This window comes from Oncorhynchus mykiss, chromosome 15, assembly GCF_013265735.2.
Source record: "Oncorhynchus mykiss isolate Arlee chromosome 15, USDA_OmykA_1.1, whole genome shotgun sequence".
Taxonomy (NCBI): domain Eukaryota; kingdom Metazoa; phylum Chordata; class Actinopteri; order Salmoniformes; family Salmonidae; genus Oncorhynchus; species Oncorhynchus mykiss.
The window spans coordinates 28,273,509-28,295,984 of record NC_048579.1 but is presented as its reverse complement, the minus strand read 5'-3'; the positions used below and the strand labels follow the sequence as shown (position 1 = coordinate 28,295,984).

The 22,476-nt window shown below is 39.9% G+C and overlaps 2 protein-coding genes across 9 annotated transcripts in view; both read right to left on the bottom strand.

Annotated features, from left to right (window-relative positions):
* Window positions 1-14,113, bottom strand: part of LOC110489939 (phosphatidate phosphatase LPIN2) — a 34,499-nt gene extending 20,386 nt beyond the window's left edge. The window contains exon 1 of one of the 3 annotated variants that reach the window (XM_021562961.2): window positions 14,000-14,113. Coding sequence is in view for 1 of the 3 variants with exons in the window: in XM_021562959.2 (XP_021418634.1) it covers window positions 10,942-11,031 (90 nt within the window). In the remaining 2 variants the exon portion in view is untranslated. Of the gene's footprint in view, window positions 1-10,941; window positions 12,721-13,954 lie in introns of those variants that run through there. The other 2 variants (XM_021562960.2, XM_021562959.2) reach the window with 2 other exon arrangements.
* A 143-nt stretch (window positions 14,114-14,256) lies between these two features.
* The window catches only part of myom1b (myomesin 1b), a 35,211-nt gene continuing 26,991 nt past the window's right edge, over window positions 14,257-22,476 (bottom strand). For 4 of the 6 annotated variants that reach the window (XM_021562950.2, XM_021562951.2, XM_021562953.2 and 1 more), the window contains 5 exons: window positions 20,459-20,481; window positions 20,244-20,299; window positions 19,719-19,934; window positions 16,906-17,056; window positions 14,257-16,358 (listed from right to left, as the gene is read on the bottom strand). In XM_021562950.2, coding sequence (XP_021418625.2) covers window positions 16,093-16,358; window positions 16,906-17,056; window positions 19,719-19,934; window positions 20,244-20,299; window positions 20,459-20,481 — 712 coding nt within the window. In that variant the 3' untranslated portion in view covers window positions 14,257-16,092. Of the gene's footprint in view, window positions 16,359-16,905; window positions 17,057-18,686; window positions 19,935-20,243; window positions 20,300-20,458; window positions 20,482-22,476 lie in introns of those variants that run through there. The other 2 variants (XM_021562954.2, XM_021562955.2) reach the window with 1 other exon arrangement.

Sequence of the window (22,476 nt, the reverse complement as noted above, 5' to 3'; positions counted from 1 at the left end):
TCTTGACAGTTGAAAACTTTCTGAGAAGTATCCATTATTTGCTATTTTACACCTAGGGTTACTATAAATGATTTAAAAACATTTTATAAGAGATTCTCCAAAACTTAAATGGTCCAGGTATTTATATATAAACTCCAGACGTAATTTATCAAAAGCCTTTTCAAAGTCAGCTATGAAGAGTAGGCATGGTTTTCCAGATTTGTCATAGTGTTCTATTGTTTCCAGTACTTGCCTTATATTATCTCCAATGTATCATCCATGTAAAAAAAAACTGGCGGATTAGAATGAATAATGTCCGACAATCCTTTTTAATTCAATGCGTTATACATTTAGCTAGAATTTTAGCATCACAACACAGAAGTGTAAGGGCCCTCCAATGTTTTAAATGTACTGGATCTTTATATTTCCCACTTGTATCCTGTTTCAGTAAAAATGAAATCAGACCTTCTAGTTGAGTGTCTGATAATCTACCATTTACACAGGAGTGGTTAAAACATGCTAATAACGGTTATCTGAGTATATCAAAAAAGTTTGGTATACCTCAACTAGTATGCCATCCAGCCCTTGAGTTTTCCCGGACTTAAAGGCTTTAATCGCATCAATAAGTTCCTCTTCTGTAATTTCACCTTCACATGAGTCTTTCTGTATGACTGTTAATTTTACATTATTAATAGAAAAAAAATCCATATGATTAGCTTAGGTTAGAGGAGACAAACAGAAACATATGCTTAAACTACTTTGCTTCCTCTTTCAAAATATAATTTGGTGAATCATCATTTGTAACAAGCTGCAGGAGATTATATTTGGTAACATTTATGTTCAAGAATAAAAAATAATTGTGCATTTTTCCCCATATTCCATCCAGTTTGCATTATTATTATAAGATATTACACTTGATCTTTCTTGAAAAAATTCCTCCACTTACTTTAGTTTTTCCTCCAATTTATTCTGAGCCTCTATGGAACAGTTTTTTTTATTGCTATGCTACACTTGTGAGAAACAAGTTCTGGTTTACTTAATTATATCTATGAGTTCTGTCAATTTAGTCATTGTCTTTTGTTTGGAACGCTCCTGTCAATCTTGAGTGAGGACGCATGCGCATAGAAGTAGGCCTATAGGACCCAAGTTAATAGTTAATACAATGTTTCAAATTCGTATGCAGACAGGCCATGCGTGATTTATAGGATATTTATTTTTATCAGGATATTTTCTACTTGCAGGCTGCAATGTTTTTATGTGTTGGCTTATGTAGGATATCTTTACATAGTTGGCAATGGCAATAGAATTACTTTTTAGGTTCGTATCATTTTCATAACTAATCATAATTTTGCTTAACCACATGACAATGATTTTGAGATATGAAGATGTTAATATAAATTAAATGAAACTGTTTCACAAAAATGTGCATATGAAAACCATAACTGGCATGCAGATTGGTAGAAATGGCAAGATAAATTGGCATTCCACATAAGAAAGGTTGCCGACTCCTCGTATAGCCTATTACCAGCAACTTCAGGAGAGTAGGCTAATGGCAGAATCTGCGAAAGCTAGCAGGAGTGGGATGAGAATAGTTGGGTCTTCTGGTTATCTCTGGACCCCTCTTGAGGTAAGCTTAAAGCATCAGACAAGCTCAATGCATATAGGTTTTATTCAAACACATATGGTGTGTTATGACGGCCCCTCCCTGCTCTGTCTACTGGGTTTTGCTGTGCTGACTTCCTGCAGGAGATTTGTGGGCGTAGTAGGAGAGGTAGGCGGAACTGGAAGGGTCATCAGTACTAATGGGGCACACCTGTGAAAGCTCAGCTGTGGCATATGGAAAAATGCACATTTAAAAATTCGGAGCAATCATTTGGTTGAAAGAACAGATGACTTTCGGTCTACAAAGATTTTTTTTTTTCCGGGGACAGTGCACATTTCTATCCATATAAATGTTCTCTTGTACACTTATAAATTGGTACATTGGCCTTATTAAGGAAATTGTCTATATTTCTATTAACTTTTTTTTCAGGTTGATAGAGTTTGTGATAAAATGTTATAAAAAGTTCATTTTAGAAGGCTCCATTGTTAGGCTACCATCTGGGGGTTTTAATGCTGTGGATGGTACCGTTCCTCTTCTTTCTTAATTTTGCCAATAAATAATTTCTCCCACAATTTCACCTTGCTCAACATATTGTTGTTTGGATTTCAGGGCAGAAATATCTTCAGAGGGGGTGTTAATTATGTCATATTCAAGCTTCAAAGTGTTCAAAGTCATGGATTTTCTGTTTTAGTATTTCTAATTCTTTATGGGTCTTCTTTTTCTTATGTGAAGAGTAAGGCATGATACAACCTGTCATATATGCTTTAAGAGCTTCCCAGACAACAGTTAGGCATACTTAATTATCCACACTGAACAAAAATATAAACTTCACCTGTCACATGATGAATTTACAATGAAAAAGCAACGTCTTCTTTGCAAAAACGCTGCATGGCCATCATCTGTTTATCACAGAAATAATGTAGCCAGCTACATTTCCTAATGTTTTTCTTCAAGTTAATTTTACCGGAGAAAAGTAGGTTGACTACACCAAGAAAAGTAGGATAAAAAGGATAAAAGTAACCACACATCAGTCAGAGTGCTGTCTGCTAATTGAATGCCATTGGTGAATTCTCATCTTGCGTGTACAACGAAGAATTCTGTGTTAATGCGACCCCTAAATGTAACTTACTAGTTATCTAAGTAAACGGCATATGTTGTCTAAGTGATGCGAAATATCTTTTCAATAGCAAAAAATAAAGCTGTTGGACCAAAACCGAAAGTAAAAGGCTCAAGCGCAAGTCATTCAAAACAAATCTTCGCCCTCCCCCGCATCTCATTTCTCCATTACATGGCGGAGACTCGCGCTTGAGCCTTTTACTTTTGGTCCGAAAGTATCACAGCAATTTAGATGGTACAATGATTCCATACACTATTCATTGCTTGTTTGAGCGAACAGTGTAGAATTTTAGCAACCAGGAATTGACTGAGCGATTTCCACTGCATAACCCAGCCACAAAGTCAGAACAGCTATCCCATTTTGACAACAGAAACAAATTGGCGAATATCACAACCAATCCACACTGGTGGATAAGTAATACTGTGAAACACGACGAATTCACTATGACTGCAGATATATTCTGAAATGTTTTTGAAATTACAATGCAAAAATATATATGTGTAGCACCTTTAAAGAAAGGTTTACAATAACAAAGTAAATTCTTAAATATGAGTTGAGGGTAACAGGTGGATTCTTTCAGTTGGATGTTTATATCGCCACAGTTCACATAGATCCATCTCTTGGATGTTGGGGTTTAATACCTTAGACATGTTAGCAAGATAAAAAAAGAAAAAAAAGCTTATACTTTTTGTGCATATCGACATTTTTGGGGATCTTTTATTTCAGCTCATGAAACATGGGACCAACACTACATGTTGCGTTTATATTTTTGTTCAGTATAATTTGAGTCTGTGTGTGTACTTACGTTTGTCCCATCGCACCGCAAAGCAACGCACGCGTTGAAAATATTGAACGCATGCGCTACACAGAAAGCACTGCTGACTAGTGCAGCACCCCCAACGTAGCGTTGCGGACTGCTCCATTGACAATGAATGACTTCCGCTGGAACGCAATGAGTTTGATGCATCTGGTGTTCAAGAGGTCATATTGACTCAAGACATTTCAGCTATTTCTTTTTTACAGCCACACGTTCAGCACATGGGAATGTGTGAAACTTACTCCTCAGACTGCAGTGTCGCCACTTGTGCCAGTGAATAGCTAGCTTTTCACGTGGTGTGGTACAGACTTGTAAGATGCTTCAGGACGGCGGTTACTTGCGCTGGCAAAGTAGAGGTCCCGAGTTTGTGCCAGGTATGGGCCGAATCGGGAGGAAGTGGTACTCGCTAAGCATGCAGCGTGACGCCCTTTACACACACATTTGTGTTGTTGCTGAGCTTTTCATTTCAAAGCCCTTGGGAATAAACAAGACTTTGAGATGGGAATGGACTTCAAACTTTTATGTGAATCTGCGCATCCTGTTATGACCATCAAGATCCAATGAATACTGCCTGACTCAGTGTATCTGTCATAAGACAGGTCCTAATCTGAAACACACTCAAGTGACAAAAAGATAAGCAAAAAGTAACTGATAAGGCCATTGGCTGACATTATAACCAGTGGAAATACAGAGGCAGTGAACATCATGGCATACAAACTTCAGTTATTATTGAGTTCTTATTAGCCAACAGGAAAACTACTCTGGCCTCATCCATTAACACCAAGTAAAACAAAAAACTAAATAATTCACCTAGATGTAATGATTACTTTGCTGTACCGCAGCCTCTGAGTGCCATAGAGAATACACTGAGCACAGATTAATGATTGGATTCATTTAGGCCCAATGTAGGTTATATCTCAATCTTAAAAATACTTTTTTTCTGCTTCTCCTTAACCCTGTATTTTGTTATTGCTGGCAATTCTTATAATTAATACCGCTAATATGTTTAATTGTGTTCCTACATTTCTTTATGGCTTCTACATTGTTCAATTTAGGAGCTCACGTGCTACTTGTAAAAAAAAAAATGTCAGCGTAGAGCCAGGGCCATATTAATGCAGGGGTTTACCGGGGCTGCCAAGAGGCATACAAAAATCACATATAAAAATATATATATAAAAAATTATATGAAGGAAATACAGTGCCTTTGGAAAGTATTCAGATCCCGTGATTTTTTTTCAACTTTTATTTTTACATTACAGCCTTATTCTAAAATGGCTTAAAACAATAATATTCTCAGAAATCTACACACAATGCCCAATAATGACAAAGCGAAAACTGTTTCTTTTTTTATTTTAGCAAATGTATTAAAAATGATAAACAGAAATACCTTTTTTACATAAGTATTCAGACCCTTTACTATGAGGTGCATCCTGTTTCCATTAATCATCCTTGAGATGGTTCTACAACTTGATTGGAGTCCACCTGTGGTAAATTCAATTAATTGGACATGGTTTGGAAAGGAACACCCCTGTCTATATTAGGTCCCACAGTTGACAGTGCATGTCAGAGCAAAAATCAAGCCATGCGGTCAAAGGAATTGTCCGTAGATCTCTGAGACAGGATTGTGACGAGGCACAGTTCTGGGGAAGAGTACCAGAAAATGTCTGCAGCATTGAAAGTCCCCAAGAACATAGTAGCCCTCCATCATTCTTAAATAGAAAAAGTTTGGAACCACCAAGGCTCTTCCTAGAGCTGGCCGCCCGGCCAAACTGAGCAATCAGGGGAGAAGGGCCTTGGTCAGGGAGGTGACCAAGAGCCCGATGATCACTCTGCCAGAGCTCCAGAGTTCCTCTGTGGAGATGTTAAAAACTGTCAGAAGGACAATCATCTCTACAGCACTCCACCAATCAGGCCTTTATGGTAGAGTGGCCAGACGGAAGCCACTCCTCAGTAAAAGACAATGACAGCTCGCTTGGAGTTTGCTAAAAGGCACCTAAAGACTCTCAGACTATGAGAAACAAGATTCTTTGGTCTGATTAAACCAATATTTAATTATTTGGCCTGAATGCCAAGCATCACGTCTGGAGGAAACCTGGAACCATTCCTACGGTGAAGCATGATGCTCTTTGGGGATGTTTTTCAGCGGCAGGGACTGGGAGACTAGTCAGGATCAAGGCAAAGATGAACAGAGTAAAGTACAGAGAGATCCTTGATGAAAACCTGCTGCAGAGTGCTTATGACCTCAGACTGGGGCGAAGGTTCACCTTCCAACAGGACAATGATCCTAAACACACAGCCAAGACAACGCAGGAGTGTCCTTGAGTGGCCCAGCCAGAGCCCGGACTTGAACACGATTGAACATCTCTGGAGAGACCTGAATATAGCTGTGCAGTGATGCTCCCCATCCAACCTGACAGAGCTTGAGAGGATCTGCAGAGAAGAATGGGAGAAACTCCCCAAATAGGTGTGCCAAGCTTGTAGTGTCATACCAAAGAAGTCTCGATGCTGTAATCGCTGCCATAGTTGCTTCAACAAAGTACTGAGTAAAGGGTCTGAATACTTATGTAAATGTGATATGTATATATTTAAATACAATCAATTTTGGAACAAGGCTGTAATGTAACAAAATGTGGGAAAAGTCAAGGGGTCTGAATACTTTCCGATGGCACTGTATATACTGTATAGTTGCCAGAACAGCTTCATTACGCCTTGGCATAGATTCTACAGGTGGACCTAAACCATGGCAGAAAAATTTACACCACACCATAACATATACTTTGTATGCCTTGGGTGGTGGCTATGATTTCTTAATCCGGCCCTGCGTAGAGCCCTGCAGTTAAGGTTGGTGAAGGCCTAAATAAGTCAGCAGAAAGGCATTGAAATATATCAACATTTGTAGGGAGGGATTGACAAGTCAATGAAAATACACTGTAGGGGCCTATAAGGTCATCCTATTTCCTGACAACCCCATAATAGTCACACAATTTGCCATCTGTGTAACTCTAATAACCTGATGGCACTTGTGTTGTTGGTAACAACAGCCTCAGAAAATATTTAGTTTTATCTGCTGCCCCAAACAGTTTAAAGTCAAAGGCTTAGCAGTCCCCTTGTGGCTGCAGCCCGAGCACAGATTACTGCTGCCTACAGCATGGAGGTCAGTTATAGGCTGAGTCCCAAAGAGCACCCTATTCCGTATGGTTTCTGGTCAAAAGTATTGCACTGTGTAGGGAATAGGGTGCCATTTGGGACAGAGACATAAACAGGGCAACAGTACCACAGAGTGGCACTTATAAAGCTCTTTTGTTTGGGGCGGATTTTGCTGATCTTGATGCTTTTGGGGCCATTCATTCCCATGTTCCACTGTAGCAGAGTGAGCTGATGGATGGAGAAAACAAATGGATGAAGAACACAATTGAATTGTACTGCATCAACTACAGTTTGGGATGTATCGTTAAGGTCAATTATGTATATAAACCCTGGATTGCTGATGCTATGTTTTGCCCATTGAGAGGCTTTGAAGCCACATGTCGGCTCCCAGTAGGAGCAGTCCTCCACAGGAATTAATGGAATTCTACAGTATTTCAATAAAATGTTTCAAGGACAAAATTATATGTATTTAACTATTTTGTTTGTTTTTATGTAGTGGGGACAGAAACATTAGTCATCTAACAAAAATGTATAAGACATTTTTTATTTGTATGTTTAGCTCACAATATAATTTAAAAGTATGCATTAAGGTGTCTGTAATAAAATAAATGTGGCAAAAAAAACACAGAAAACAAACAATACCTTAAAACAGGGATTCCCAAACCTTTTCACTCGGGGGCCACCCTTCCAGCATTGGGGAGCATCACATGCACCACATCTACTTCTATGGGCACAAGCACTGTCCATGATACAAACTGTTCACACCCCTCTTGTTGGTTGAGAGAATTGAGCAAGTTTAAAGCTTATTTCCTGCAACTCCACACATTTTGTCATAGGGTGGAAAGAAAATGTGGCATTTTAAAGCACATTTTCTTGCAATTCTATACATTTTGCCATGTATAATGTGTATTCATGTGATTGGAGGAACGGATGATGTACTACCCAATTTCAAAATTGCACCTTGTGCATTCTACTATTACAACTTTCAAGAGCAAGTTTAAAACCGGACTAAGTTCTTTAAAACAATTAAACGACAGGTTGGGAACCACTGCCTTCAAACATCCATAAATGTAAAATGTCTGTGCAAAGGCTACATTGAGGTTGTTATTTCATTATTTTAGGCTATCTGGCATGAGTGTATAAGCCTAAGCTTTAGGGCCAAACTGTACGCTCGCCAAAAAGCCTACATGCCAATTGCCAAATGCTTTGGGAGTGGGCATAAAAATCTTTCTATTGGAGGCAGAAAGGACAATGTCGGAGATGAATTCAATAACAAAAAATCTGCAAAATGGAGAGTTGAAAATAAAGAGAAGGGAGGGCCTGAAAAGTAGTTTGATTAGGTGGTAAAAGAGGATGATAGTAGTGTTATTTGTGATGATTTTGAGGTGCTATATAAATTCGACAGTCACAAGAGGGGGACTTCAAGTAGGCCTATGGCAGGTCAAGGGAACTGTAGTCTAATGTTCAGATGGGTTATATGGAAACTTAAATCTGGACATTTACTGTAGGTCTATAACCTCTCACTTAACCATAATAATAACTCCTGCAGAATTAAGCATTTCTTCACCAAATGTAGGCTACATTTTCAACTCGGGAAGAGGAGTGGAGAAATATGATTTCTTTCAACATTTTGAGAGAATGCGAATGCGCAGTTAGATACCATCTGTAGAAGTGTTGTTATCTTAATCAGCATCATAAAAACTGATAGTATTTCAACCACATGACATTTTGCATCAAAACTCTAATTTTTTTTTGTTGTTGTTGTCTAGTTTCTTGCATTTTCTATCGGGTCCCAGGACCGGATTAATGCAGGGGCTTACCAAGGCCGAAGCCCCTGGGCTCAGGCCCGAGGGGGGCCCAAGCGGTAGCAAAATAAATAAACTCAGCAAACTTAACATGTGTAAATATTTGTATGAACATAACAAGATTCAACAACTGAGACATGAACTGAACAAGTTCCACAGACATGTGACTAACAGAAATTGAATAATGTGTCCCTGAACAAAGGGGGGATCAAAATCAAAAGTAACAGCTGTATTAAGTAATGCAGTGCATCTCCTCCTCATGGACTGCACCAGATTTGCCAGTGCTTGCTGTGAGATGTTACCCCACTCTTCCACCAAGTTCCCAGACATTTCTGGGGGGGAATGGCCCTAGCCCTCACCCTCTGATCCAATAGGTCCCAGACGTGCTCAATGGAATTGAGATCCGGGCTCTTCGCTGGCCATGGCAGAACACTGACATTCCTGTCTTGCAGGAAATCCCGCACAGAACGAGCAGTATGGCTGGTGGCATTGTCACGAGGGTTATGTCAGGATGAGCCTGCAGGAAGGGTACCACATGAGGGAGGAGGTGGTCTTCCCTGTAAAGCACAGCGTTGAGATTGCCTGCAATGACAACAAGCTCAGTCCGATGATGCTGTGACACACCGCCCCAGACCATTACGGGCCCTACACCTCCAAATCGATCCCGCTCCAGAGTACAGGCCTTGGTGTAACGCTCATTCCTTTGACAATAAACGCAAATCCGACCATCACCTCTGATGAGACAAAACCGCGACTCGTCAGTGAAGAGTACATTTTGCCACTCCTGTCTGGTCCAGCGATGGTGGGTTTGTGCCCATAGGCGACGTTGTTGCCGGTGATGTCTGGTGAGGACCTGCCTTAAAACAGACTACAAGCCCTCAGTCCAGTCTCTCTCAGCCTATTGCGGACAGTCTGAGCACTGATGGAGGGATTGTGCGTTCCTGGTGTAACTCGGGAAGTTGGTGTTGCCATTCTGTACCTGTCTCGCAGGTTCGGATGTACCGATCTTGTGCAGGTGTTGTTACACGTGGTCTGCCACTGCGAGGACGATCAGCTGTCCGTCCTGTCTCCCTGTAGCGCTGTCTTAGGCGTCTCACAGTACGGACATTGTAATTTATTGCCCTGGCCACATCTGCAATCCTGGCCACATCTGCAATGCCTCCTTTCAGCATGCCTAAGGCACATTCATGCAGATGAGCAGGGACCTGTGAATCTTACTTTTGTTGTTTTCAGAGTGCGTAGAAAGGCCTCTTTCGTGTCCAAAATTTTCATAACTGTGACCTTAATTAAGGGCAGTGATTTGGGACACTGCTCTGTGTAGGGTGCCATCTTTCGGATGGGAAGTTAAACGGGTGTCCTGACTCTCTGAGGTCATTAAAGATCCCATGGAACTTATCGTAAGAGTAGGGGTGTTAACCCCGGTGTCCTATATAAATTCCCAATCTAGTTCTCAAACCATCACGGTCACCTAATAATCCCCAGTTTACGATTGGCTCATTCATCCCCCTCCTCTCCCCTGTAACTATTCCTCAGGTCGTTGCTGTAAATGAGAAATTGTTCTCAGTCAAATTACCTGGTAAAAATAACAGAAAAATACAATTAAATAAAAATTGCCTACCGTCTGTAAGCTGTTAGTGTCTTAACGACTGTTCCACAGGTACATGTTCATTAATTGTTTATGGTTCACAGAAAATGCATGGGAAACAGTGTGTAAACCCTTTACAATTAAGATTTGTGAAGTTATTTTGATTTTTAACTAATTATATTTGAAAGACAGGGTCCTGAAAAAGGGATATTTATTTTTTGCTGAGTTTAAATATAAAGTTGAAGTCAGAAGTTTACATGCACTTAGGTTGGAGTCATTACGGTCACCCCTGTTACGGTCATCCCTGTTACGGTCATCCCTGTTACGGTCATCCCTGTTACCTTTTTGGGCACTTAATAGGAACTTACTATTGTCATTTTATATTTAACCTCTTGAGATGGGAAAACTTTTTATTTTTTTTAAGTTGAACATGTGCTCTTTATGACAGAATGTTAAAATTAGGTAAAATCTTTAAAAAAAAATGGAACAAGTTACACTTCTCAAAAGGCACCGAATTGGTGGAACGACCCAACAATATTTAAGCACCTTACATGGACAACTTCTTATGAACTTATTGAGCTGCATACCAGTGCCCTGGACTTTGAACCCAAAGTAAATCTCCAACAGAAGCACATTTCCACATCACTTGTGGAAAGAAACAGTTACTACCAATAGGTCACAGCATTATGTGACTCTGAAGAAAAAACAAATTAAATATGAGAAACCTGATGTTGCTCACATTTTTTTATTTTTTTAATATAATCCACCCATCTGATAAACTACAAAAACAAACATTTCTGATAAAGTACTGTATAAGTAAACTCATTCAAAACATATGCACCACAACGTACTCTCTAGTTGCAGACTAATGAGGGAATCCCAACTCACCAGAGTCCAGGAGGACTTTGTGTCCTGGAGATGTGAGTCCTGGTTCTCCACTGAGTCTCTTGGATCAGGGCACCATACTGAGAGGTCCATTGCTCTCTCCCCGGGGCCCAAGGCCTGTTCACCTCAGCGGGGATAGCACTGTACTCTGAGCCCAGGCGGTCTCTACTCACTCTGCCCCTCTCCTCCTGACTCTGCCACCCTCCACCCAGCCTGTGCCATGCACCGGTCCAGAGCCCCTGTGGCCTTTGCTCCCCTCTAAGCCAACACAAACCCTATGAAGGAAATTTACCCCAGACCTGAGCCTTAAAACGCTTACATACCCATTTGAGGGCTTTGACCCACCATGGTGAGCTCAAAGCAGGCACTAGAAAGCAAAATGTCAAAATGTGCAAAGACTAAACAACCTTTAGGAGACCTGAATTGTATGAAACAAGAGTCTTTGAAGAAATTCATCAGACGTATGTGTAAGGTCATACTAAATTAAATTACACCCTTTAGCAACATGGCAAAACAGTACAATTCAGAAAAACGAGCAAAGGATGCTAGGTCTAAATGTCATTGGATGTTATTTCTTGTGGTTAAGATAAAATAAATGATTCTCTGTTTTCAGTTAAATAAGGTTGGTAATTAACGTAAAATATGCCCCATGGTGTGTAGTTTGCCCTGCCATGGCCTGTTTGAATCAAAGCTGCAGTGGCAAACTCTTTTCATGGACAAAGCAGAAATTTCCAAAGAAGTACAGATGACATGTCAGCCATGTTAGAACTCTGGAGGATTCCGCTGGCTACACATCCATTCGGTCTAGGTCAGAGACCTGCCTGTAACCTACTACACTCACATTGCCTAATTTAGTCCAAAAAATGGCTGGTTTAGCACACAACTATTAAACTGACTGTACATATTTAGGCCTACATGGAAACGTATAGCCTATTGGGTTTGTGATCTAAGAATGCAGTAAGAAGTATGAGCCAGTTACAGTAAGTAGAATTTCAGTAAAGCACACATCAAATCAAGTTTGCTGAGGAAACTGACTAACTTTTTCATGCACCCACAAAAGGAAACCACTACATTGCCTTGCCGAGCTCAGTTAATGTGAACTTTAGAATGGCACATACAGACACCAGATATGGTTTTGTTTTCATTTTGAATGTGTCACTTGCATGTGGAGGTATTTTTGTTATTGCACCCATGGGACTGTATCCTTATTTGTGGATCAGAACTTGCTTACTGCACTGCTTAGGAGTCTGTATCTGTCAACAACAATAAGCTCCTTCTACTGCACTCTATTGGTCATTTATGGTGTTCTGCACCTAATAGTGTAATTAACACATTAATAATATTGTTCTCTTACATCCAGACACATATAGCATATAATATTCAGTTACAGCTAGACACTGAGGGTAAAGACAAGTTTCCTCTGCCTTATCAACAGGCGTTGCTGTAGAAGACCTGTTATCATCCTTGACTCATTGGCCACTAAGATGGTTAGAGAGCACCTTGGCTAGCAGTAATCTTATTTACAAGATTACAGTGTATATCTGGCTTTTCTTGACTTTTATGTACTGCTCCACATCAAAGTGCCTAGCAATGTGCTTTGCAAAGATTGTGTGTTCAGTTCAGGAGCCAATTCTATGGCAAAACATGCCATGAGCTGGGATTAAGTCATTTTAAAGTCAACATGTGCACAACATCAAATAGTGTGGTGTAAAGTACTTAAGTAAAAACGACTTTAAAGTACTACTTAAGTAGTTTTGGGGGTATCTGTACTTTACTTTACTATTTACATTTTTGACAACTTTTGCTTTTACTTCACTACATTCCTAAAGAAAATAATGTACTTTTTACTCCACACATTTTCTCTGACACCCAAATGTACTTTTACATTTTGACAGGAAAATGGTCCAATTCACATCAAGAGAACATCCTTGGTCATCCCTACTGCCTCTGATCTGGACACAAATGCATTAAGGCAGCACCCCGCACCTCTCTGACTCAGAGTGGTTGGGTTAAACGCAGAAGACACATTTCAGTTGAAGGCATTCAGTTGTACAACTGACTAGATATCCCCTTTCCTTTCCATTTGTTTGTAAATTATGTCTGAGCCCTTGTCTATCCGTCAATACAAATTAAAAATGTCATTGTGCTGTATGATTTGCTTCATTAAGGATTTTGAAATGGTTTATACCTTTACATTTAATACTTAAGTACATTACACTTTTACTAAAGTAGTATTTTACTGGGTGACTTTCACTTTTACTTGTGTAATTTGATGTTAAGGTATCTTTACTTTTACTCAAGTATGACAATTTAGTACTTTGTCCACCACTGTGGGTCACCAACAAAAAAGTAAACAATAGACTATAGACCAAATGTACCCCATGACATGACATTTGGCTGCAAGTAGCCTAGATGTTAGAGCGCGTATTCTTCAATTCAAGGGTTAAGTTACATTTCAATGGGTTTGTCTTCAATGCCAAATTGTCATTCAAGACAAACATTTCTTAAGTAAAAGCTAGCAACATTGTATGTCTACTAAGCTTTATGAGTAAGACTGTGTGATATTGTAGCTGTGGCTATAAACATTTACTGAAAGTATGCTATAATCCATTGCCACCCTAGCCACTCTTGGCATCCATAACGTCAGACAAACTAGAGGCAATCCTAACCCAAAGAGCAATATATGTATAAATATATGTATGTATATTTAATCCCCCTACAATTTAGAGATTGATGAGCGAAGCTGCTCATCATAAGTATTTTTTTTAAAAAACGTTATTTATACTAACTAGAGCTAGCGTCGTACAGTAACAGTTTATTGTACGTCTGCTACGTTAGGGAAGGCTAAACCCGACAACGTTACTGTGTCGCCTAAGCTAACGTTACATGTAGCTAGCCCAGTCAAAACGTGAGATTCGCACTGAAGCCTCAATGAAAAACCTACTGTTTCAACCTACTGTTTCGCAGAGAACTGCATCTTATCGACGAGAGTAGCCTAGTACTTGAAATTACATACCGTTTGCAGACGGTCATTTGGCAGCCGGTGTCAGTTATTTCTCACCGTGGCAGTTCACCTCCACTCGAGTCTCGACGTAGTTGGCTCGTCTCGCGGCGCTGTGATCTAACCATCTGACCACGCAAACTGTGCTTTCACGTGATACAATGTAACACTTTCTATCTACTGGCATTTTACCCGTACAACGTTTCAATTTGAGAAATTACACACAGACGCGTTTTTACAATGTAACCTTGTATTGTTTTTCATTGTTATCACACCGTATTGTGCAGGCCTACAGGCTACCAAACATAACACGACTCATTATTTTCAATGCAGAGAAATGCGCAATTCCAACAATTATACCAGTGAAGAGAAGTGGCCCATGCAATCTCCTTGATAATCGTGTATGAATTACAAGCGTTCATTCGTCAAGTGATATTAATAAATAAAATACAATTAGGAACATTTTATTTGGTGGTCCAATTCTCTGTTCCATTTGGATGTTGCCTCCAAGCTGATTGGGTGAACTGAGTGACATGTTCTAATATTTGACCTTGCTGTGATTTTACTCTGCTCTGGTTAACTTCAGGTATTCACGTTTCGTTTGTCCTTCACTTCCTCTCTTGCGTATAGACCCATATCATTCCTTTGGTGACTTTGATTTATATAAGGGCTGTGCATGAGAAACTGGGTGATGTTTGTTCAAAAGTTGGTCAGTTGTGTATCCCTCAATACACATACTCCTGTGTTTACATATATCATTCCTAATCTCAGGTGTCTTAAAGTGGCCTATTACTGCATTATAATCAATCTTGAAGGCAAAAAAAATGCAAGCAATAACACCACCAAAGGTTAAAGATTTGAAGACTATGCAAATTATGCCTTTTTTGTGGGCCTTCCTTTGAGCTACAAGTTAATAGCGCATCCTACATGTTTGAATTATACATTGTAATACAAAATTACATCCCTCACTCTGTATTCTAATCATCCCTGCTCTTAAAGGCCCAATGCAGCCGTTTTAATATCATTATCAAATCATTTCTGGGTACAATTAAGTACTTAACTGTAAAATATTTCCATTTAGCAAAGAAACTATACTGAACAAAAATATAAACTCAACATTAAACAATTTCAACAATTTTAGTGATTTACAGTTCATATTCAATTGAAATGAATGAATTAGGCCCTAATCTATGGATTTCACATGACTGGGCAGGGGAGCCAGGCCCACCCACTGGGGAGCCAGGCCTAGCCAATGAAAACAGTTTTTTCCCCACAAAAGGGCTTTATTACAGACAGAAATACTCCTCAGTTTCATCAGCTGTCCAAATTCTCTAAAACGACATTGGAGGTTTCTTATGGTAGACAAATTAACATTCAATTCTCTGTCAACAGCTCTGGTGGACATTCCTGCAGTCAGCATGTCAATTGATTGCTCTCTCAAAACTTGAAACATCTGTGGCATTTTAGAGTGGCCTGTTATTGTCCCCTGTTTAATCAGCTTCTTGATATGCCACACCTGTCAAGTGGATGGATTATTGTGGCCAAGGAGAAATGCTCACTAACAGGGATGTAAACAAATTTGTGCACAACATTTGATAGAAATATGATTTGTGTGCATATGTAAAATGACTGGGATCTTTTTTTCAGCTCATGAAACATGGGACCAACACTCTACATGTTGCGTTTATATTTTTGTTCCGTATATTTCTCAAGCAAGAATTTCACTAGGACTGCTTGGGGGTGGTCTGGGGGGAGGGGAAAACTGAAAACTAGCTGTTATTGGCAGGGAGATTTGGAATTATCTTTGTTACTGCTCTATTAAATTTACCGCATGTGGATTTCACAATGGAAAGCCGAAATGCCTGCTCATTCAAAGCTGCTGATTAGAAAGTCCTGTGTAGATTGTGTTTTCTAACAGAAACTATCAGGAAATTACACAGATCCAATTTTTTGAGTGTTAGTTTCATTAGTGGACATTTTGACAGCACTGGGCCTTTAAAGAAAAGGATGAGTGAATTAGAATGTTGGGAGAAAAACAGTTATTCCAGTGTTGTTTCAGTGATGCTGAAAGACACACATCAGTCATGCAAGACGTGTAAACCACATCAAACTCCAAAATAACTATTTCACTTATGTAACCAGCTTTCTGATCATCACTCATCTTGATCATTTTTGCCCTTGTTAATCTGTGGTTTCTCTGTCGGTTTCTCAGATGTGGGGACATCATCTGGCTTCGCCTCATCTGCTGTAGTTGTGGGCTGCTGCAGGGTCTCCTGCTTGCCGACCCTGCTTGCAACAGCAGGGGCAGCCTTTTTCTTGTCTGTGGTTTTTGACAAAGCATCAGTTTTGTCCTCCATCTTCTTTTCTTCTTTCTTTTTCCCCTCCTTTTCCTCTGGTGGCTTCTGGAGGATTACGGAATCTAAGGACACACGCACACGCATGCACACACACACACACACACACACACACGTGAAGAAATTCACAAAACTACTTCCAGAGGAATGACATTACTTATGTTTAACCACTTACTCAATCACAAGACTGCCCTTCCCATCACCAAAAAGTCCATCCAAAACAACTTCCCTAGTTTTGGTGGTGAAGAAATCAACCTAACTAGATTTTTTTCCCCTAACCTCAAACATGACTTGTTGTGATAGTGCTTACACTTTTGACTCAAAAAGGATAAACATGATGATAACGCTATCCACTCCTTCTGAAGGTGAATAACTGACACATTGAAGTGAGATAAGCCCCAGTCTCTTGTGACAGACTGTTATGCCAGATCTGGGTTGTGGGATTAGATAATTACTCAGTACACTGTTTTAACTTGGTAGTAAGTTTCTTTCTTTCATTGAGAAGTGTGGCCTAATTAAAGGTGTAGCCGAATATTTGTATTTGTTCACATTAAAATATTTTTGTGCTAAGTATTTTCTTGCACACATTATTGTGGACAGCTGTCCCCTCACCCTTTCTCTTCTGCATTTTCTTCCCAGTGACTGACTTCCTCCTCTCTGTTGGGGTGGTAGGTCTGCTTTTACACCCAATGATCACGTTCCCGTCAGCATCAGTCAAATAGGAGGTCACTCCCAAGTCCCCTTTGCCTTCTGTTACAACCAACTGGCAAGTGGAAAAGGTTTTAGGGTTTACCCGCACGCTCACACAGGCGCACACACACATACTTTGCACACAGAATTTCCCTAGCTACTTTTAAAACTAGTCCTGTGACTAAAAAGTTTAATTTCATCAAGCCATCTTTAAAAAAATGGTCTCTACTTCAAAGACATTGTTGACATTTGAGATTACTTACCAGACTGCAAAGCTTTCCTAATGTGATTTATAGGCCAACAAATTAAACGTCACTAAAACGTCTTCTCAGAAGAGGGCTGCAAAAAACATGTCAACAACACATTTTGTTCCAGGATCACATGGTATTACTGCTGGTGTAATAAGCTATTGATCATGTTTACTTGTGCATGGACAATTTTTTTGTATTAATGCTTTGCGGTTTAGTGTGTCTGGAAACAGAGAGCAGCATGTTTTAGCACATAGAATAGCCTCCCGCAAAAAAAAATAATACAACACTTGAGATACTGTAGGTGATTGGAACCTGGGCCTGTATTCATAAAGCATCTCAGATCAGTTTAGCCTCTTAGACTATAATGAATATGAATGATTGGGAACTGATACTCATACACTCTATGAATACAGGCCCTGATATTCTAGTTTCAGACCACTGGCTCACCCAATTCCTGGTCTCTCCACATGTTTGAGTTATGTGACAGGCTACTCTCATTATATTCTGGTGGCTTAACCCATTGTTTGTTTTAATGTCATTGCGATCACATTGCCTGGGTCTAATGTCCATCTTTTCCAGTCAGCGAATCTAAAAATGGTGTCCCAGACTGGCACACATGCTAAATATATGACTAAGACTTTTCCCATTCAGCACCAATAACAAGCTCACGTGTGTGTGAGTTGCTGATAAGATGTTCCTTTCCTTTATCATGAGGGCTTGGTGCACTGTTACGTCACATCATAGACCGTATGTAGCAGTAGATTATTTCTGCTTCCCAAATGGGACCCTGTTCCCTATTTATTGCACTACTTTTGACCAGGGCCCATAGAGCACTGGTTAAAAATAGTGAACTATATAGGGAATAGGCTGCTATTTGGGACGCAGATAATTTAATGTCCTACTAGTGGTGAATCCTTGATGAGAAAACATCTAATGAACAAAAACATGGTGGATGTCTGAGGGTGATTTGTGCTTACAAACACACAGTACAGAGAAATGTGATGGGAGGAAGGATGCTCAGTGGAAGTGTGTGTGGACAGAGTGCAGTTGGTTTAGTGTATTGAGAGACCCCGCATATGTACAAAGCAGCAGGGTTGTCAAGCTCAAATCCCCAAGGGCCACAGACCCAGGTCTAAATCAACCACTTATTAAAAGGTAACGCAAAAAAAATCAGCAGGTGTGCGCGTCGTCAAGAAGTTGAGTTTGACTCCCTTGTGTAAGGGGGAGGTGCTTGTGTATATTCAGACTGAGGGATTGCGTTGCACGTTGGTGATAGATGCCTTCATGGTCTTTCGGAGACAAGATGACCATCAGACAATATCAGACAAGTGACCAGTAGAGAATGGTGAACAGGCGACTGAAGCAGGGAGGGAAGAGTGGAGGAAGAGAATGGAGAATGAAGAGTGGGGTGCTGTACAGAGGGAACAATACACAGTGAGACAACAGAGGAGAAGGTGGTGAGGGAATACATGCTCCATTTTATTAGTCCTTCTCATGAGACATGGGAAAGAGGAAGTGATGTCATAATCATTACTGAGAGACAGAGGAAGTGATGTCATAATCATTACATAGTGGCAGAGGAAGTGATGTCATAATCATTACTGAGTGACAGAGGAAGGGATGTCATAATCATTACTGAGTGACAGATGAAGGGGCATCATAATCACTGCGTAGTGACAAAGTAAGTGACGTCATAATCACTACTAAGTGACAGGGGAAGTGATGTCATAAATCAGAGAAAGGGATGCCATAATCACTACATAGTGGCAGAAAGAGTGATGTAATAACACTACTGAGTGGCATATGTGGTGACATCATATTCAGTAAACAATGATTGTGAATGAAAAAACACAGGATCTGTTAAACTTCCACATTACAGAAAAAAAATCTTCCTTTCGCCGTGGCATGGCACATACAGTAATAACCTTTGAGTAAGCTAACAAGGTTTTCAGCATCACAGTCCTTTTTAGACAATGGCTAACCTTTTAGTTTTAAGTCTGTTGCAGTAAATTCATTTGAATTAAACACAAACATTTGTCTTTACATGCCTTTTTAGTGTGTCAATACTTAGTAAAATATAGTAACATATTGTAATACATGGGGGAATTTTATAAATGTATAACTATACTCATCGTAGTGTCAAAATAAAGGATGATTGGACTGTATTGTGTTTATGTTTTTTGTAATTCTAGAAGATAAAATGCTGAAACAGTTCTTCTCAGATTTTTCTCTAAACCTTTGGGCATTTCATGCTCAGAGTAAAACGATACACCTTTTCAAACTAGAGTTAAATACTGTATAGACCACCATAATAACCATCTCAAACCAATGCTCAGGACTCTGTATCCCTTCCATCTTTTTTCTTTGTCTTTTTCTATGTATTTTTATACATAATATTTACGCAAAGATTGAGGTCTCCCTTATTTCTTGCCGGCCTTCTTTCTTTCTCCCTTATTTCTTGCTGTCGGGGCTGAAGACACTTACGGTGAAGTCAGCGCTCTCTGTGCCGTACTTGTTCTTCACCAGGATGCTGTATTTGCCCGAGTCTGTCGTGTTCACCGTGGTGATGGTGAAGCTGGCGTACTTGCCCGCCTCGAGCTTCATAACGTAGTGGCCATCAGACACAATCTCCCTCTCGTTCTTCAACCAGACGACCTCAGGCAGGGGTTCGCCCGAAATGTTACAGGTCAGGTTCAGGGCCTGATGGAGAGAGACAAGATCACACATAATAAGGTGTGTCCGAAATGGCACCCTATACTGGCACCCTATTCCCTACATAGCATACTACTTTTGACCAGAGCCCTTCCTTATTTAGTGTATGACTTTTGACCATAGCTTTGATTAAAAGTAGTGCACTAAATAGGGAATACTAGGGATACCATTTCAGATGCAGCAGTAGTAGTGTCATACACGATCAAGTCTGCAATACCTGAGTCCCAGGCCAGTATGGGACCATGGACATACAGTACATATACAAACAGACATACAGATCCATCCAGACATGGTTACCTTTAACTCCTGTATGGTGACGACATCAGGCAGGCCTCCTGCCACGCGAGCACGATCTGTAACAAAGAGCACCAAATTAGACCACTGACCTCAGATCAGTTTAAAAAATATCAGTACCCACTACAATACTGAGAGCAGCCCTCTCATCCCCATCTAATAACGTGTGTGTGTGTGTGTGTGTGTGTGTGTGTGTGTGTGTGTGTGTGTGTACTTACTTCTCTCTGCAATAGCGGCCGCTCTGAAAATGGAAGAGACAGAACAGAATGGAAGAACAAAGATAAGAGAAACACATCCAGAGAATGTGTTTGGACTGGAGCCAGGAAGTGTGTCTACGTAAAGGCTTCATCTGTCTGCCCACTTCCCTATGCCCTTACTCAAAGCCTGTCAAAGCCTGTCAGAGACTGCTATATAAACATACATGCACAGAGAGAGTGGCTTGGCAGACAGAGAGGAACACCAAAGATAGAAATCACATGAAAGGAAGGATTGATGCAGAGTACCCAGCAAACCAAAAGTGGTTCTGTGAATGTTCCCAGAACATTTCCTTTAGTTGTGGGAATGGTGTTAGAACATTACCCCCAAAAGTTCTAGGGGGGGGCAAATGTGAGAATGTGCATAGATGTTGCAAGAATTCTCACACACATCTTTATGTATTCTTTAAAAGGTTTCTGAAATATCCTATTTAGGTTTTACCCAGCATTCCCTTTGGCACGACAGCAAGTCTTTATTCATATAAAAAAAATCTAATTTATTGAATTTTCCATGTGGTCTATATGACATTTCATGACATTTCTACCTTTAGATTTTGTGGCATTGAGAAAGTCAAGATATCAGACAGGGGAGGTGATATAAATAATACTCTGAGCAAAAGAGAATGTTTTGGGATTTTCACCAACCAGACATTATTCCCCAAAGGACTTAATGATGAAATGCCCATGCATGTTAAATTGTAAATGTGAACATGAATTAATGCGCATCACTTCAGATTATTTTTTTTAAAACCTTTATTTAACTAGGCAAGTCAGTTAAGAAAAAAATCTTATTTACAACGACGGCCTAATTGGGCCAATTGTGCGCCGCCCTGTGGGACTCCCAATCACGGTGGCTTGTGATACAGCCTGGATTAGATTAGGCTGACGTTTTTTAATTGCACTGTACAAAATGATTTATGAAAACGTACTTATCCTCACTGTGGTTTTACCGACTTGTTTAATGCGTTTTATGTACACACATTGTTATATTTGGTAACACTTGCTAATTTTACAACCCCATTCGATGCATTGAACAGATGTGGATAGGGCAATGTCTACATAAGGGTGGACATTATAAACACTCACAAAAGCTCTGACAAAGGCCTTGAGGCCGATACGTAAAAGCTTAATGAAGAGCAGTGATACTAGCAAGAGCCGTGTGCGGGTTTCTTGTTTTCTTCTCATGTGGTCTATGTGAAAAAGGCACTTCATTTAATAGAAAAAGCCTTTTAAATTCAATACTAATGCACAATTTCTACTTAAAATATCAAAAGGCACTCTTTTTTGGTGGAATGGCCCTATTAACATGAGCAGAACATTCCAGTTCTCTCAGAACCACTTGTATTAAATCCAGACATAATTGCTGACGTTTGTGAAGGGAACGTTATCGTAACAATCATGTTATCACATCACACTATAACTTTATGAAAGTCTCGTGGGAACGTTCCCTGAATGTTATTTGGGATGTTTAGGAATGTTTCTGTGATGTTTTTTCAGAACCTATTCAATTGAGTCCAGACATAATTGCCTGAAGTATGTTCAGGAAATGTTTTTGGAACCCATGGCATGTCACAGAATAGCCTTATGAGACCATTGTAGAGATATTCTCTGCTTGTTATTATGGCTGTTCTAAATAACATATCCATCAACATTAGCAGATCGTTCCTGTAATGTTTGCTAAGAACCACTTCTATTGCGCCCTCATTGTGTTGTTTCTAAGAACATTACTGGAACGTTGTGTTATTACATTGTGTTATCACACACACCCAATGAGAACGTTATGTGGTAGTTTTTTTACACATGCTAGGCACAACATTTTAGTGACTGTAAGGAGAGCATTACAAGGATATTTCACGTCAAACATTTCCTTCGAAAAAATATTTGGTGATCAAAAACATTCTTTGAATGTTTGTGGGACGTTTTCATCCCAATGTTCGCTCAAACCCTAACTAGAACTTCTTGGGAATGTTAGCTCATGTCCT